Genomic DNA, 18059 nt, shown 5'->3' with positions numbered 1-18059 from the left:
AAAATAACCCAGACATTTAAACATTTATAATATATTCATGCACATAGAGCTTGGTGGGAGACTGACCTCATAGTATGTGCCATCGGTATAGCAGCCACAGTTCTGAGAAAGGATGCAGCTCTTGCCGTTGAGCACGTAGCCCTGGTCGCACTGGCAGCCCTCCACGCAGTCCTGGCTGCAGTCCCTCTGGCCGCGGGCTGGTGCACACTGGGGCGGGCAAACTGACATGCAACTGGAGTAATGGCTGTTAGGTGGACAGCTCTGGACTGGGAGCAGGCAGGTTGGCAAAGATATTAGCTAACAGTGACACTAACTCCACTCTAAAAATGTTTGTGGTGTTAATAAATCTTTAGTGTTTAGGGGTAAGAAACAGCTGGCCATGTCAAGAGCTCATGCAGATGCGCAGCAGCTGTTTGGCCCTTTGGGTGAAATATATTTTATCTTTATTATTATACTATTTATTATTTCGGAGTGTAAGAAGATTGAGGTGGACTTCAAACCTGGTTATCCCTGCTTAGAGAAAACATCCAAAATAAGAACCTATTCCATATAAATACAGTTTTAAATGCACTAATTATCATGATGTAGCTCATTTCCTTATAGAATAAATATACAAACACAACTTAAAAATTACAATTTGTGGTTTTAATGATTTTATCTTAAACCTGCATAAGGTGGGTGGGATAAAACCAGGTTTATTTTGCATTTCTGGTAATTCTTATCTCTCTGATATTTTTCAGATGAGCTACTTTCTTTGATTAAAACAGCCATTAATGATGACACGCTGTCGCTTCTTCACAACACACAGTCTATTTTTCCTAGAGGCAGATGCTCCAGCTCCAAGTCTGGATTCATGGAGCAGAAACTCTCTTTAAACTTAACTTAATAGTTAGGATTGGATCAGGTGAGTGTAAACCATTCCTTACTTCCTCTGCAATTAATCTCTGCAGGCAAGAAAAAAAGGTTTTGGTGCTACAAGTTTTCTGGTGTCCTTTTGCAAGCTTCCCTTGCATGCAGATAAACAATCTATGTGGGGAGCAAAACAGGGATGGTACACGCTGAAATGCATCAGATAACTATTATCTGCTGACGAAGTTTTACCTTTTTTATTTGGATTTTATCTGGTGGTTATACCAGCCAAGTCAGGATAATAGCCTGTGGGTTCTCAGACTCAGGCTGGCTGGAGGAACTCCCATGATGCACTTCACCTCTACTTCCCAGCTTACAGCCATCACACATTCATATGCTATTATTACTTTTTTTTTTCTCTTCATTCTCTCCTCATTAGAACCTGCCTCTCTCTGAGTTTGGTTCTGCTGGAGATTTCTTCCTGTTAGACGTCATTTTTTTTATCCCCACTGTCTCCAAATGCTGCTCATAGGGCACTGGTTTCTAGCTACGTCCGTGTAAATATTATTCATTTAAACTGGCCTTAATTTTAATTATAGATTCTCTCCAGTAATGGTGCACACAAACCTGAAACTTAAAAAGGTGCCTGTGACTTTAAGAAGGAGAATACATCTTGTGATAACACAATGGGAAAAACTCCACAAAAACATCTCCTCACCACACGGTGTGTCGCTCCTCCAGTCGGTGACATGCACCCCCTGGGTCTGACAGGTGCTGGCATAGATCTGCAGCCAGTTACAGATTGTATCCTGAGCTCCCTGATCCAAGCAGGTGTCCTGGAGGCAGCTTTGATAAAAGAACGCTGGCGCCACCTTGCTGTGACACCGTGCAAACACGCCTGACCGATCAACAAGTAACCCACACAGCCTCACTGCCTCGGGCTCCACAAACACATAGAGCCCGTCACCGATGTGGAAACGTATGCCAGTGCTGACTCCATTTGCTTCATCGTCGCTCCCAGCGTTCATGTTGGCATCAGCCACCATGAGAGGGGTGTCGTTTTGGGAGCTTTTCTCTCCGAGGCCACAGCGCGGGCAGGAGTCACCGCAGCCCACCTGGCAGAAGGTGTCCCTCTCCGCCCAGGCCATGCCCCAGTCGGTAGTGGAAAGGGTGGGTGGGGACAGAGGCACGCCCTGGCAAAGGCCACAGGTGGAGTTGTAGAGGTCGCGGGGTAAAGTCAAGAGCAGGAGAGTGTTCCAGTCAAAGGCCACCTTCAGGCCAAAGTCTGTCTCCAAAATGAGGTGCATGCCAAAGGTGAAGATATTGACCTTTCCTGGGCCCAGCTTCAGGGGAAGGTACAGTCGCTCCTTATTCACCTGAGTGAAAAGAGAAATCATGTAAAACTGGTTAAAGATTTAATATAAGATCCCAACTAACATAAAATCATTCCTACAGGAGCAACTTCTAGAAACAGAAGTTCAAGTCTCTAATCTAACTGACTTGTATATTTTCCAAGTATGTGGGGAAGCCCAGGTGGTGAACAGCTACTATTAAGACTGACTGAAAGAGTGTCTGTGAATTCCTCTCAGTATAATTGTCAGAGCGAGAGCGAAACGGAGAAAATTAAAGAAAGAAGGGTGTGTGAGCGAGTGTGTGGGTGGATGTGTCATTTATGTTGCTCCTCAGATCTTTTAGTCGCTTTGTGAACCTGGTCCAAATGTCGCTCAGGGTCGAGGTTTCGTCTGAGCCAAATCCAGGCCGATAAAAGATGCCCATTGAAATTAGATCCACCTTAAGCCAATCAAAGAGGAATTCACCCTCTGCCTGGTTATTCTATCGGCTTGATTAGAAATAACATGTCCTCACAAATGCAATAACTTCGACCTTCACAGGGCATGCAAAGAAAATAAAATCTGTTGAAGATTACCTCATTGCACAGAGATTCTCATATATCAACCTAATGCTTACCGTGACAGTGTTTCTGTAGCTTCGAGATGCTTCAATTTCATACTCGTAAACTTCCAGCACAAAACCCCTCACCCAAATTGCTTGGCTCGTGTCTCTGTCCTCGTTACGAACCGCCAGTTTAAATGGAGGAAAAGTTCTGGTGATGGGTACGTGCGCCGTGTTCCCCCTCCCACATCTGGTGGTGACCATCCTGAGAGTGCAAGAGCTCTGCAGCTCGAACGGCACTCCGCCAAATGGCAAAAAATGTCCATAGCCAGCTGCCACACACAGGGCCTCAGAGCGCGGCTGGCAGAAATACAGGCCGTCATTCTCCTGGCAGTACTCCTCAGGGTGACACGGCGCGAGCTGACAGTATACGGTGTTGTCAGAGCCATTGCAGTAGCAGCGCTCCTGGCACTCCCAGTCTGTCCAGAAAGTCTGGTTGGTGGCCAGCTGACGCCTGTGGTAGATGCAGCCACAATCTCTGCGCGCCACGCACAGGCCATCCCGCAGCGCGAAGCCGTCTTCGCACTGACACCCCTCCTGACAAGGCAGGGGGCACGGCTCTTCGGGGTCGTCCAAGTTGGCACAGGTCAAAGGGCAGGCGCTGGTGCACTCATCAAAGTGACTGTTCTCTGGACAGGGAAGAGCTGAAGAAGAGTGAAGGTCAGGGAGAGCAAGACTTAAGCCAATGTTCAGTCAAATATCTTACATGTGTTTTTATGTTATCCTCTGCATGTGTAGTACAAAATACACTGTGTATCACAGTCACAATACAAAATCACTGTAACTGGTTCCAGTTTTACTTTCCTTCTGACAAGATAAAACAACAGCTCCAAACAAGTGAGATGATAGAAAGAATCTAGAGACCATTGCTACAGAGGAAATTAAATATTTAAATATTAGGTTAAGTTATTGTTGGGATTTTTTTTAAAGAAAACTGAATCAGGTGACCCTCAACCCTTCCTTAGTTATACTGCAGTAGACCGCAGCTCATGGACGCTTCCCATGATGCACTGAGTGTTTTTCATCTTCACACACTTCGTTTCGCTCTCTTTGTGTTTATACACCACTCTGCATTTAATCATTAGTTATTAATAATCTCTGGCTCTCTTCCACAGCGTATATTTTATCCTGCCTCCCATCCCTCACCCCAACCAGTTACGGCAGATTGCCGCCCCTCTCCGAGTCTGGTTCTGCTGGAGGTTTCTTCCTGTTATAAGGAAGTTTTTCCTCTTGGGACAATCCACTTTTATAATTCTCATGCAAAATATATGAAAATACCCAGTTGCATTGTTATTATTGCTACTGGAACAAAGTTTTCAACAGTGCTGGTGGTAAAACTCAATAATAACTTACAATAAACAGGAGGGTTAAATGTGTTTTCAAGACTATGTTTTTACTGTGTTTATTTTTGGTTTTTAGCCTTTTTCTCTTTTTTTCTACTTTTTAAAAGTCATGATCAGCCTTTGTTGTTTTAAAAAAATATGAATTTAACTTTTTAAATTCGTTTTTTAAACAACAAAGGGGTGGAACAGTGGTGCAGTAGTTAGCACTGTCGTTTCACAGCAAAAAAGGGTCCTGGTTTCTAATCCAGCTTGGAGCTTTTCCGTGTGGAATTTACCCTGAAGAGTACCTGTATGGTTTCTCTCCAGGGACTCTGGCTGTCTCTCACAAACACATGCACATTGGGTTAATTGGTGATTGTAAATTGGCCCTAGGTTTCAAAGTAAGTGTGCATAGCTGTCTCTCTCTCTCTCAGTCCTGCGAAGGACTGGTGACCTGTCCAGGGTGTACCCTGCTCCATGTCCTATGGCAGCTGAGATATTCTTCAGATCCCCCCTCCTCATCCAATATGGATAAACAGAACAATAGCTTAGCCACTAGCTAGTAATGTATATTTCTTGCAGAGTTTTGGCAAAGTCCTAGAAGACTTTAGAATTCATTTATATGTGTTTGGGGGTAAATAGTCTGGACACACTGCAGGTTATTTATACCAGATTTTTACTATAGACACTGCTGCTCACAGTCTTTGATCACAGGCTCAGAATTTCTTGTTTTTTCCTAATGAAAGATTAAAGACCTTGCAATCTGTGACACCAAGACTTTGAAACAGTCTCCCAGCCCAAACGAAATTAGCTGACTCTGTGGACTTCTTTAAAAAGCGATCTTAACTTGATTTTGTATTGCTATTGCTTTTCGATTATATTTTACAATGCTTCATCCCAGTGTTTATTTATTTTGATTACATCTTTTGACTGCTTGTCTGTGAAAAGGCTTTATAAATAAACTTTAATTACTTAATTATTAGATTTAGTCCGTCTATGCATCTCTGTTTTGGATCTCTACAGAGAAGAGTTTGATAATCGACAACTTGCTGATCTTTCTAATGACCAGCAAGAGGTGACTGCTCTGATTTCAACAAGAAATCCAGCTGTGTGAAAATCTATAGAAAAATGTCCTTCAGTGCCCTTCATTTGTGCTTTAAGTAATCACTTTTATATATGTTTATGGCCTCAGCTGCTGCTATGAAGTCATCTGGACTAAGTTTATGGTCCCTGTTAGCCTAAAAATGGAAGATGATGCAGTGTATAGTTTAGGGGATGCCTTGAGTTTACAGTCATTTCCCGCTGTTTGTAACATGGCCTTTCAAAACAACAAGCTCGCCAGGGAAAATGCTCAGTTTGAGACCTGACAACAGGCCCTCACTAGCCAATGGTTGTTGTAATGGTCCATCTTTTATATAGATGTAATAGCCAAAACGGTTACTCACGACAGTTGGTGGTGCTCCTCCATGAAGCAAGTCCTACTTGAGCATCCTGACAGGCGGTGGCGTAAGCCTGCAGCGAAGAACACAGGGCTGAGCGGTTCCCTTCCCTCACGCACATGTTATACAAACAGTTCCTGAAGAATGGCGAGGGGTTAACCACTGCGTGACACGCAAGAAAGGAACTATTCCCGGGGTCGTTGATATTGCCGCACATCCAAGGGCTCTGATAAAGACGTAAGTCTGTGCACATGCGATACAGGTCGTCGCAGTCGCCGTTGCAGGTAAGATCATCAGCAATGGAGCGCCAGCCGTCTGTGAACTGTTCGATTGACTCTGCCTGGCGTCCATTGGGTAGGCGAAGGTCATCGGTTGCATTGCTATTGAAAACACCACAAAGACCACAAGTAACATTGTAGAAGAGGGTTGAAAGGGAGATATTGAGGAATCCTTGATGTGTGTAGTGGACACGAAGCAGACCGCGGGACTCCACCACTGTTGCATTGCCCGGCGCTCTGTAGATCATCATTGTCTCCATTGGATGGACGTATGGGAGCAACACTAGTTCACCATTCACCTGCAAAATAAAAAAGTGAAATATATTCAGGTGGTTCCAAGCCTCATTTTCATTGGACTCAAGAAGGCCTTCATTAAGAAACCGTTCGTGTTCCAAAGTGCATTTATGTGAACTAGTTAGTTTAATTAATGCCAAAACCAGATGGCAGTTTTCAGACTTATAATGTCTGAGACATGCTTTTATGGTCACACTCTCATATTGCCTCAAACAAATCTCAAGCCTATTACAGGTGATTAAAAGCAAACAAAAATGATGATATGCTGAGATCATTTTTAAGTCTTAACATCAGCCTTGTTCAGCACAAACATTTTTTTTTCTTTTAATGAGGCTCTCTAATGACTGGAGAGAGATTGTGGACTGCAAACATAGTTGTGTTTTTTGCTTCTGGCTGTTTGAGTTTATTAAATTTCTGCAGTTTCATAGCGTCCAACGATTACACCTCCAAAGAAAGAGAGCTGCTCTCTTGTTTATTAATGTGGCACAACAGCAACTTTATTCTTGACATAACGGTAAATTAAATACTACTTTTTACAACTGTGACAAACAGTCACAGTTTCACTGTTAAGTCATTTGTTATGAGTTCAGATGTTTTGCACTTCATAAAGCTGTCAGGCATTTTTGTTTTAAGTTTAACTGTTAGTAAGTCTGGTCCATTTATTAAAAAAACAACAACAACCTCTTGTTAAGTTTTTAATTTTTTCCTTTGAAATCAAGGTCAGTATTTGCAGTTGTGATTATTGTGTTTTATGAGTATGGATGTCTTTATCACTGGAACCTTTCTGATTTAAATTCAATTGTCCTTTTGGCATTACAGTTTTAAAAATAAATATATAACTATTGTGTCAAAGGATGCTAAAGTTAGATACATTTTTCCATGTTTAGGCTTTAATAGGCTAATAAGCTAACATTTTTGAGCAACACAGACAGCAGAGATGTATATTATGAAGCAAGATTTTGTGACTAAAGTTGAAGACATAACCCGCTTGGGGGCAGATTATGTTTGAGATTAGAGAAAAGAAAATCAGAAGATATGAATTCACTGTCTGGTGACCAATCAGCTCCCTGGATCAGAATTTCCAGAAAACCTCTGTGCACAGATAGTAAGAGGGTCTTTTTTCTGTTTCTGTTATTTAAAGAATTCTTCAACAATTTTATTGTTCTGTAAGCATTAATATAATATGCTAAAACAAAGTTTTCTCAGTCGTTCAGAAGATATTGGAGGCCTTTTATCTATTTCTTTTACCTAACAACTTCCAGTTCATTTTAGCTAGCTAGCTAGCTAGCTAGTATTCCTTTAGTTAAAATATTGGTACGTTGTTTTTTTAATTTGCAGATAGCCATTTTAGCAATTAATTTGTTCATTCATAGTGTTAACTAACAGTTTACATTGCTAATGCAATCATTTCCCAAGCACTTCAGACAACTTATTCATTTTCCAAACAGCTTTAACTGTTAGCCACATACAACCTCTTTTAACAACCCATTTGTTAACACTACGACTTATTCTTCTTCCTCTTTTGGCTGCTCCTTTTAGGGGTCTTTGTAGTGGATTATCTGCTGCCATCTCACCTCATCTCTAGCTATTAATCTGTCAAAACAACCTCATGTATATATATCCTCCTTCATTATATCCACAAATCTTTTTCTTTTGTCTTTGGCCAACAGTAGCACAGTTTCCACCGCCACTCTGCTGGCAACTGGAGCACTGGACCTGGCCAATCTGGTAAGAAAATGGCATTCTTTGTGATCCCCATTTTTGATTTGGTACAGATTTTATTCCAGGACCCTCTTTCTGTTGCTACTCTTCCTATTTTTCCAGATATTATGTCTACTCATAGTAGATGTAGGCTTGACTGGCTTGTAGTCCCACTGTGGTTGTGTTCATTTGTTTACCGGATGACCATTGCTGGCTGATAAAAATAATTAATGCATTTAATTTTTGCTGTTTATTTCTATTGCTACTGCTTATGCTTGGGTTTGAATTAGTTTTTTCAGCTTAGACCACTACCTAAATCACAATTCCAGCGTTTTCAGTTTCAATAAAAGCGAATCTGTTCATATACTTGCGGCAGTGCAGAAGTCTCCACTCGCTATTTTCCCAGATCCCAAACCCACCCCCCACAAGATTTTTACTTTTTATGAAGAAATACTAACCTTGACTGTATCAAAATCCAACCCTCCCATCTGTGCCTCCACGTTAGCTAGCGTAACTACCACAGGTCTTTTCCAAGCAGGCCCTTTGTTGACCAACCGCCGGCCTAGCTTCACCTCCACCATCGAGCCGTTGGCTGGCACTGGAGCGCACAGCTTCAGTAAGTAATAAGAGCTGTCATCTGGGAACGACAGGAAGGTGCCATCGAAGGAGGATGTCACTGAGTTTTGGGTGACTGAGCAAACCCCTTCTCTTCGAGGGTAGCAACCCAGCAGGCCAACCTCTGCCTTACACACCTCACCCTCCTTACAGGACTCATTGAAACAAGAAACTTCCCCAGCAGGCCCACAGGTACACCGGAGGGTACATTCTCCTTCTTCACCGCTGGGACCTACCCAGAAAGTCGTATTAAGGGGGTAATAAAGGCCATTATGCTCACAGCCACAGTCTTCACGCTGTACACAGCGGCTGCCACTGAGAACATAGCCTGGGTCACACTGGCAGCCCTCAGTGCAAGGATGAGCACAGTACAAGGGAGCGGTGAGGTCTGAGCAGGAAGCTGGACAGGCGCTTGTGCACACTTGATACTGGCTGAAGTCTGGACAAGACCAAGCTAAGAAACAATAACGGAGAAGAAATTAATTCTGATTTCATATGGTAGATACTGTAAGTGCTTTCATGTCAAATTTAGCATTAAGCAAACTGAATCTCACCACAGAAGGTGCGAGATCTCCAAGGTCGTATTGTGACACCAAGGGCCTGACAAGCCAGTGCATAGGCCTGGATGGCCTGGCATAGAGTAGTGATGTTATCCTTGTTGCTGCACATATCATAAACGCAGCTGTACACAAAGGCTGTAGGATCCACAACAGCTCTGCAGTCCCTGAATGGTCCATCAGTTTTGTTAATTAACCCACAGTAGTCAGACCGAAAGTAGAAAGCTTCTGCAAGAGGGTCACACATGCTGCAGTTCTGTGCACATCCATCTGTACACCTCCAGTCTGTGTCCTCTGCCCTCCAGCTGCCTCCCAGCTCCACTACACTTTCTGCCAGAGTGCCATCAGGTAGTACGGGATCATCGGCAGGGTCATCATTATAGTTGCCGCAAAGGCCACAAGTGTTGTTGAAGTAGGAGCTTGGTAGGGAGATGGATGCGTAATGTTGGCCATCGTAAGTTACCAAGAGTCCAAAATCAGTTTCTAAAGCAATGGCAACCCCAGATTGGTACACCCTGACAGCACCAAGCTGGAGTTGGACTGGCAAAGTCTTCACCAAGCCATCCACCTAAAGAGCGAAAAAAGGATGTTTTGGTAAGGGAACAGGTAGAAATCATTAACCAATATCTAGACAGTGTATCCAGGAGGAACGCAGCTATGTGCTTATCTTCTGTATCCATAGATTCTCACCTGGACGGTTCCAAAACTTCCTTTTGGCAGCGTAACTCGGTGACCATACACCTCCACGGTGACGTCTCTAAGCCAGGAAACAGAGGCAGCTCCACGGTTCTCGTTTTTGGCCTCCACACTGAAGAAGGGCAGCCCTGCTACCTCCCAGCAGGGCCGAGCCAGCAGGTAGGAGCAGGTCCCCTGGAAGTGATAGAGGAAGCCATCGAAGGTGTGATAGTGGGGGTCTCCGAATACCACGCAAGTGCTGGTGCGAGTGGGCTGGCAGTAAAAGGCTCCTTCCAGCTGCTCACAGGTTTCAAGCTGCCCACACGGAGCCTCTTGACACTGCACCTCATTATCGATGTCGAGGCAGCGACACCGCTGTGAGCATCTGTCAGACAGCCAAAAGATCTCTCCCCGTCTGTAGTAACGGCCTGTAAAGGATGTAGAACAAAGTAGCATTTCACGGACTAATTTTAGTGAAGAATTCTTTGCAAAGAGTCAGCCTGCATGCACATTATCAGTGTTTGATGTTTGACTTGCCATTGTAGCTGCAGCCATTGGCAGGATTAATCAGCTCAGTGTCTACACGGAAGAACCAGCGCCCAGGAATATTTACATTAGTTGTTTGTTCAATGTTCACTACATCATTTGACCGCGATCCCGGCAGGTTGAAGAAATGGCCAATATCTCCACCATTAAAACCTGACTAAAAAGGGGAGAGTTGTGAGGCATATCAGATTGAATGTCCAGAGGATAATTTCTGTATACGAAAAGCCTTATTGTCCTTATGAAATTAGGAGGCACAGTGAGAATACCTGAGCTGTTGTACCGCCCAATCCTGTTAATGGATCTCCACCACTGGCTGTTCCTGTGCTCCATGTGATTTCGCCGTAGTTGAACATACTGAAGAATGCCACGCCATCTGAGATGAGTACAGTTTGGAACGTGTTCACCTTTAAATCAAACAACGGGATTAAAAAGATTTTAAGAAAGAAGAAAAGTGAATATACACTAAACAAATGTATAATGGATGAAAATCTTTTTTTTTCATGTAATTAACATCCACAAAATAGACAGGAAACTTACAAATACAAAAAACCTGTTCCTGATTTAGCGTCATTTTAAAATTATGTTGCTCTGTACAGTGATGAGAATTGCCCACCTTGTTACAAACTGAAACAGTTGAAAACTTCCTGGATATTTTCTTATGTGTTTCTCTAAAAAGGGATCTCTCATATGGCACTTACCTAACCTTACTAACCATTAACATAGCTTGACACAACAAGCTACTTTCATCATTCATACACACAGCAGTCTTTTTGTTTCACATACACACAGGCACACACAGGGTCTGAAATAAATACCCACTAACTGCCAAAAATGAGTAGATTTTCAACTTGGTGGGTTAATCATGGATAGCTTTCTGCCACACAAATAGAAGAATGTAGTGAGTTGCTTTGTAGTTAAACTGATAAACTATTAATAAATATACCTGAAAAGGTTTTGTTTAACTTTGGCTCCTGCCTCATAATTCAATTTGTATTAGTGTGTTATCTATACAAAAACCTATTCATGTGATAGAAAAAGGCAGTTTTGGCTGGTTAAAAACATTATTGAGTGGTGCAGGTTTTACTGCATGAGCCCCTTTTGCACATATACTATATGGACTAAAGTAGTGGACCACCAACACACAAACAGGAGCTGCTCATCCACTGAATGAAGTTCCCAGTGACAGTTTTTGTGCTGATGTTAATGGCGATTTGAAGCTCTGCATTCACTGAGTCATCAGAGCGTTGGCGATTGTTACACAGTTTGTGACACTGCTCTGTAAATTTACGTGGTCTGCCACTTCATGGCCGTTGCTATGGATCCTACAGACATGTTTGGTGAGCTGGGGATGAATTGTAAGCTTTCGAATTAGTAATTCCCTCTGCAGCTAAACCACCCAAAACACATTAATTACATTTAAATTGCAAAATAACTGTTTACTTGTCCAGAAACAGATGTTGGCTAGATTTGAGAAGTCTAAAGTAAAATATAGCAAGCTAAGCTGGGTAAACTTCATGCATCTAACAAAAAAAATACAATATAGTTACAAATAACACTTAACCTAACGTATTTACATTATTTTATCTTCCTCATTTTCTTTGGGATGGTAAAGAAAATTGCATAGGGACCATAAAATATCCTCAAACACACGTGTATAGCATTATGTCTGAATGGCATGTTAGTTCTTATAATGAGTGTGTTTGAATCATATATGGCAACCAGGTGGCAATTATTGAGGTTCACACATTTATATACAGTACCAAAGTCTGTGCACACATGAGAAATACAGCAGATGAAGATGAAGCAGATGCACGTGGGGCATATTTTTCCCCTTTTTGATCAGCCAGTTCCTATCCACATACTGGTGGAAGTGAATGACCAGAATTCAAACTATGCCAGAGTTAAAACTTTACCGGAGTTGTCTGGCTTCCTCCATAGAAAGTGACTTGGTGCCATGTTGCAATAAAGACCCATGTGGCAGTGAAGGTGGGCATGGTTTTGAAATACTTCCGGACATCTTGTGTTGCCCTTTCGAGAATTTCTGGCTCGGTGGTCTCCCGGTAGTACACGTCTCCGCGGATGCCATTGTGCACATCTGCCCAGAGTGGAGCAATAAATGACCTGCTGTCACTCAGGGGAAAAGCCTCTGGTGTGAATTGGCTAACCTGCACGTTGAAGGAGATTACACCATTGTTGTTGATCTGTGAGAGGAAAGAAGAGGATTTTTATTTCAGTTTCATGGTCCAACATTAGTTAGCTTTAAAGCTATTGATTGAAGGACTGTGGAATTCAGGGCTTACATAGATAGAGCGGTAAGGGATATTGAAGAAAATAAAGGGGATGAGTAAAGTAATTTCAGGAGAACTTCCATCGTCCATCTTTGGAGTCTCTAGATCCCTATGGCCAGGTCCATACGGATACAGCGTATCCTGAGTGTTACCTTGAAAAATAATGTACAAGAGCTCATCAAATTGTAAGAGTTGAGGAAGAGAATGGTATGCTAGCTCAATATTTGCATGTCTTATACCTCTTGTGTGTGCAAAGATGCTGAAGATATGGAGCAGAATGACTGGACAGCCTGGCCTGACCATTCTGTCAAAAAAGCAGAGACACAATTTAAAGTGGTGTTACTTAATCTGTGCTGCATTTTCCTTAAAGCTAATGGAAACGCAGGAAGTCATGAGTCATAGGACAACTTCCCATAAGCAAGGCTGTGAGACAAAAGAAGTGAAGAGGTAGAACCAACGAACCAACGTCACGTTACTTCTTTAAAATCAGGCTCCCAGGGCTCCCATGAGGAGCCCTGAAAAGGCCCTATTATGCATGCCAGAACAATGTGTCAGGATCACATTTGCCTTAAAGTCCCATGTGAGCCTCAACAGTGGACCACAGGCCTCTCTGTGCCTGAGTTCCCGGCAGCTGACAGGACCGGCCGGCTCTGCTCCAGAGTCTCTCTGTCTGAAGCCGCGAGGCTGCTTAGGACCTCATTACCACTTCTGTTTGGGACCTATCCATGTCTTGTTGGCTGAAGGGAGAGGAGCATAAACGCTGGGGCACTAATGGCTTTAAGTGAGCAGGTTTGAATTGCTAAGGTCCTTGGAGTAGCCCTTAGGGGCCTGGTTTGGCAAGTTTCCCATTGGCAAAATCAGATGTACAGCCAAGTTGGCAGTCTACAGTCATCGTATAGCATTTAATCTTAATTGTTAAATAAACTAGAATGAAACTCCAAAAAGAAGGTACTGACTCTATAGTCAGCAATCAATTAGATAGTGGTACAGCTAAAATTGGTTCCCTCTAGATATCACAGGCTTCAATAGACTTTGGTTTTTCCAGCCAGCGTTCGGTACAACTGCACAGCTTTCATGCTTCATTAAAAACTTTTTACCAATTAGCTGCCTGCAAGCTACAAGAGATAGTTACTTTCTAATGACCACCTAATAAAGAACAATCTAATCCCTGTAAGCCGTTTGGTAATTTACTGATAACAATGATGTGTCTGTTTTGTTTTAAACATAGGATTTAAATGACTTCATGGATAAACGAGGTTAATACCACTCCAAGTAACTTGGTTTGGGCACTAGTAAATAGTTTAAAAGTTTGCATATTTCATTGGGTAGTTCAGTTTGTAAAACAGTGTTCACTGTAGCTGCAGGCTAGCAGTTTTGACATATATAGGCGTATTTATTGAAGCATTTATACAAATATTTATAAACTATATAATTTAAAATGAAAAGATATGGTTTTATTTCATTATACGTGAATGAATGAAAGCTATGAAAAGCTAGTCGACCAACATGGCACGAAAGTAAATCTGGAGCATCTCTGCGCTATCAACCAAAAATTAAGAAAACTGTTCTTTTTCATTTTTAATGCAATAAATAGACCTTAGTATGATCTGGGAATCTTTATGTGAATCCCCCCCACAGCACCTTCTGCACGTAACCGATACACAACGAAAGCAAGGCCAATTCGAGACGTCTCCCAAATCTCTCTAATGTGTGAATTCTGCTCAGGCGGACATTAAATCGCATTCAGGTGTGCCAAGGTTAGTGGGCACTGCTGAGAGAGGTCTGCTGTAATGTCATCAGCCTCTCATCATACATTGTTAACAGAAAGATTAACCACAATTGCTCTTTTCACTCTTGTGACTCACCATGTTATCTGACTGGCATTAAGTCCTTTTAGTGGCTTTTAAGGTGGCAATTAAGATAAAGCCCGAACACAACACTAAAGGGTGTTTATCTCTTTATCTCTGGGGTCACACTCAAAAAGAGACCAATCATGTTGTTTTAAAGAAACATTAGAAGTTAATTCACTCAATGAGGATTAATATAAAGATTTTTAGATAGTTATGATTGTCAGGATCAAACAGTGATCAAAATGTAACTCACAGTTTTTTGGGGGGGGGGTTTGTACTCAGTTCCAAAAGTTGAAAATAAAGTAATGTCAAAATCAAGAATTACATTTGAGAGTTTAATAAGGTTGTTTTAGGGGGGAAATAAAGGGAAAAACAGGCATTTTTACTCATGAAGTTTGCAACCCTTTAACGTGAATCCAATACTGGAATCATCACCAGAAGAAAACACATGATCCCAACAATTTTAGATAGAAAGTGTTATTTTTTTACACCCCCCCCCCCCCCCCAAATAACTCCTGTGACATACAGGTATAGTCTGTATTTGCAGCATGACAACATGCTGATTTAAAACAGTACAGCTTTGTTGTTATAACCACAGTCAGGTTATAAATTCAGAAAATACTGAAATAGAGTGAAGGACAAAAATGATGGACTCACCTGCCTTCAGGAGATGAACATCTAGCACCTTACTAGTCTAGTGGCAATCTCCACAGAGCAGTATCCCATCCAGGGAGTGATGGAGGGAGTAAAGAGAGGCAGTCGAAGTGATGAAGAGCAGCTGGATGTCCTGATGGAAGAGCGCTTCTTGTCCGCGTCCAGCTCCGCAGGAATTACCGGCAGAACCAACAGCGAGCTAGAGTTTTTTTGTTCTCGCCTAAACTGGGAATCAGTGAGAATCAGTGGAAGGAGCTTTGCCTAAAGAAGCAGGTGCAAACTTTACCTGGGATAGTGTTCACGTTAATCTGAGATCAGTGTTTGGGGACGGGGGGTGAGTGCGGAGGAGAGGGGACTTGAGAGGAGGGACAGCGGAGGAATCCGGGAGAGAGAGGGAGAAACTGGAAACAGAGTAAGAAGAGCAAGAAGGTGAGAGGGGAAGTCAGAGGTGGAAAAACAAAAGAGAATTACTGTCTGGAGACATGTTTTAAATACCACAGAAGAGGAATGTTGTGTACAAAGAGAGGCTCTCATGGGATGAATGCAAGCCTCTTTGGGCAGGATCGGTCATCAACAGCAGCAAAGTGCCAATTGATGATAAAATGTGTCTGTGGTGGACGATTTGGTGGGAAACACTGTGGCCTTTATGGGGGGTTTTTGGAGGGGGGGTTGAATGATAATGTGTCCTTCACCACCTGAAGCAGCAGTTTAAAATGTTTCTCTCGTTTTGACTGTTTTTTGTGCTGAAAGTGTAAAAGAAGGTCGTCTTTGGATCAGGACTCGGTTGTGGTTAGAGCCTTACCAGAGTTCACTCAGTACAGTTAAATCTCAGAGCACCCGAGCACACAGACTCACCAAAGGAGTACAGTCTCACTCTGGGGGCGTTTATGGACCAAAACCAGAAGCACACACACAGTCTGAGACCTAGCTCTTTAGCTCGGCGGTAGCTAGAATTACAGAATTAACATCAGTCACTTTGGGTACTCTGTGTAGCCCCCTTTTTTAATTAGGTACAGCCTCATTTACAGGGTTATACAAGACACTTCATTTCCATAGATGCTGGAGAGATACTGAGGGGAAATCTCAGGTGGATCCACGCTGATAGGGTCTGGGAAGGAGAGGGCAGTCAGTTGGGTCTTTGTTGCCGGAGGACAGTGGAAGTAACTGGAGAGGCAGGGAGCAAGATGTGTGAAAGGCTCCAGGACTGAGGGCAGGCCCCGGGCTCCCATTAAGCAGCACTGAGACTCTCTGCGGAGGCTTCTTTTATACCTCCCACGTCTTGTTGTGTAAATGGTCACATACTCTTAAGCGAGCTGTGAAAGAGAATGTCATACAAAGAGGGACAAAAAAAGTCGGCAGTTACAGGTGACCTAGTGGGCTGAGGGAGCTTCCTGACCAAGGGTTTGTGTTTTGGGAAATGTCGTAGATGGAGAAGTTGGAAAGACCTAGATGGCCCGATTTCTTGTGATCGCACTACAGATAACGCTTCTTTTTCCTTTGTATACGAGGGTGGTCGTGTCACACGGCCTCTATGTAATTACGGTTGTTAAAGGGGCCAACTGTGTCATAGAGCACATTAGGATGTTATATTTGGGCCAACTGCGAGCATACAGGTCTGTACGGAAGCCCATTTCCGCCACTAAAAAAACCAAAAAACCCCAAAAAAAACCAAGTATCCATAACTCGAAATTTCAAGTTATTTTCTTAAAATTTCGAGTTATTAACTCAAAATTTCGACTTGTTAACTCGAAATTTCAACTTATTAACTCGAAATTTCAAGAAACGTAACTTGAAATTTGGAGAAACATAACTTGAAATTTTGAGTTACTTTTCTCCAAATTTCAAGTTAATAACTCGAAATTTTGAGTTAGGTCTGCCAATCAGTAATCTATGTGAATGAGGTCACTTTCTTGTTACCTGGAAGCATATGGCGCAGAGTAACGCACACTCAAAACCGGATCGCAACAAATTGGTCCTTCGCAAGTACGTTTGCTGATAGTAATGCCATGTGATTCAGCTAATAACACAAGGATTTCATCATTTTTGAAACCACGCTGAAAATACTCAGCAATCTGTGCATTCATGACTGGATGTAATACCGGTAGCTTAGCTGTAGCATTTGTACCTGAGGGTTTCAGCTTCCGGGTAACAAGGAAATTATGTCATTCACGTAGATTACTGATTGGCAGCACTAACTCGAAATTTTTGAGTTATTAACTCAAAATTTGGAGAAAATAACTCGAAATTTGGAGAAAATAAGTCAAAATTTTGAGAAAATAACTCAAAATTTCGAGTAATGGATCCTTTTTTTTGTTTGTTTTTTTAGTGGCAGAAATGGGCTTCCATAGATCTGAGACCAGAATACAGTTTAAATTGTTTAGAATTTTCTAAATGTAATTTGACAGAATGGGTAATTTTTTATATCACACATGATCTTTGAGTTTTTGGCTGTTTTGTGACAGGTCCTGATTTCAGACCCTGGACCCGGAAGTCCTCAAAAAAGTTAGAGGAACCCGTCCCATAAAGATGCCAACATGAGCAAACCCCCTGCTCTTCAAAGAAAGTTTAATTATTCAAAAAATAATTGCATTCATTAATCTGAGCACAAATTACAGAGGTGAAGACTGGAAAAAAAAACCAACTAAAAGAAGAACAACACCTTAACCTAAGCCATAAAATTTAACTGAATGACTCGACTCAAATCAAATCAACTAAAAAAAAAAACCCACAACGAAACTGCAGGTTGATCCCAACTCAACTAATACATAATAAATCAAAGCTGCAGAAGCAGTTAAACATTGAGGTTAGTGCTGATGGAGTGCAGAGAGTTAATGATTTGATAGATACAATAGATAAAGACAACAGGACTAAGCAAGAGGGGAGAGAGAAGGAGAGCATGCATCTTAACTTAATCTAAAGACATAGAAAATGATTAAAATGAGAATGTACTGACACACTGAGGCATGCTTAATACAAAAAACCTGTATTCACAGTTTTACACTGTGAAGCATGTGAGTAACTTGGATGCTATAGTAAGA

General features: G+C 42.2%; 1 protein-coding gene across 1 annotated transcript in view; it reads right to left on the bottom strand.

Annotated features, from left to right (window-relative positions):
- tecta (tectorin alpha) overlaps window positions 1-17062 on the bottom strand; it is a 30502-nt gene extending 13440 nt beyond the window's left edge. The window contains exons 1-12 of the mRNA XM_040032432.1: window positions 15025-17062; window positions 12530-12821; window positions 12143-12430; window positions 10496-10633; window positions 10221-10386; window positions 9699-10111; window positions 9006-9576; window positions 8295-8905; window positions 5570-6140; window positions 2818-3446; window positions 1568-2225; window positions 67-266 (exon numbers count right to left, since the gene is read on the bottom strand). Coding sequence (XP_039888366.1) covers window positions 67-266; window positions 1568-2225; window positions 2818-3446; window positions 5570-6140; window positions 8295-8905; window positions 9006-9576; window positions 9699-10111; window positions 10221-10386; window positions 10496-10633; window positions 12143-12430; window positions 12530-12820 — 4536 coding nt within the window. The 5' untranslated portion in view covers window position 12821; window positions 15025-17062. The remainder of the gene's footprint in view (window positions 1-66; window positions 267-1567; window positions 2226-2817; window positions 3447-5569; window positions 6141-8294; window positions 8906-9005; window positions 9577-9698; window positions 10112-10220; window positions 10387-10495; window positions 10634-12142; window positions 12431-12529; window positions 12822-15024) is intronic.
- Window positions 17063-18059: the final 997 nt, after the last annotated feature.

The sequence above is a fragment of the Simochromis diagramma genome, unplaced genomic scaffold (genome assembly GCF_900408965.1).
Source record: "Simochromis diagramma unplaced genomic scaffold, fSimDia1.1 OVJJ01000216.1, whole genome shotgun sequence".
Taxonomy (NCBI): domain Eukaryota; kingdom Metazoa; phylum Chordata; class Actinopteri; order Cichliformes; family Cichlidae; genus Simochromis; species Simochromis diagramma.
This window is presented reverse-complemented; position numbering and strand designations above follow the sequence as displayed.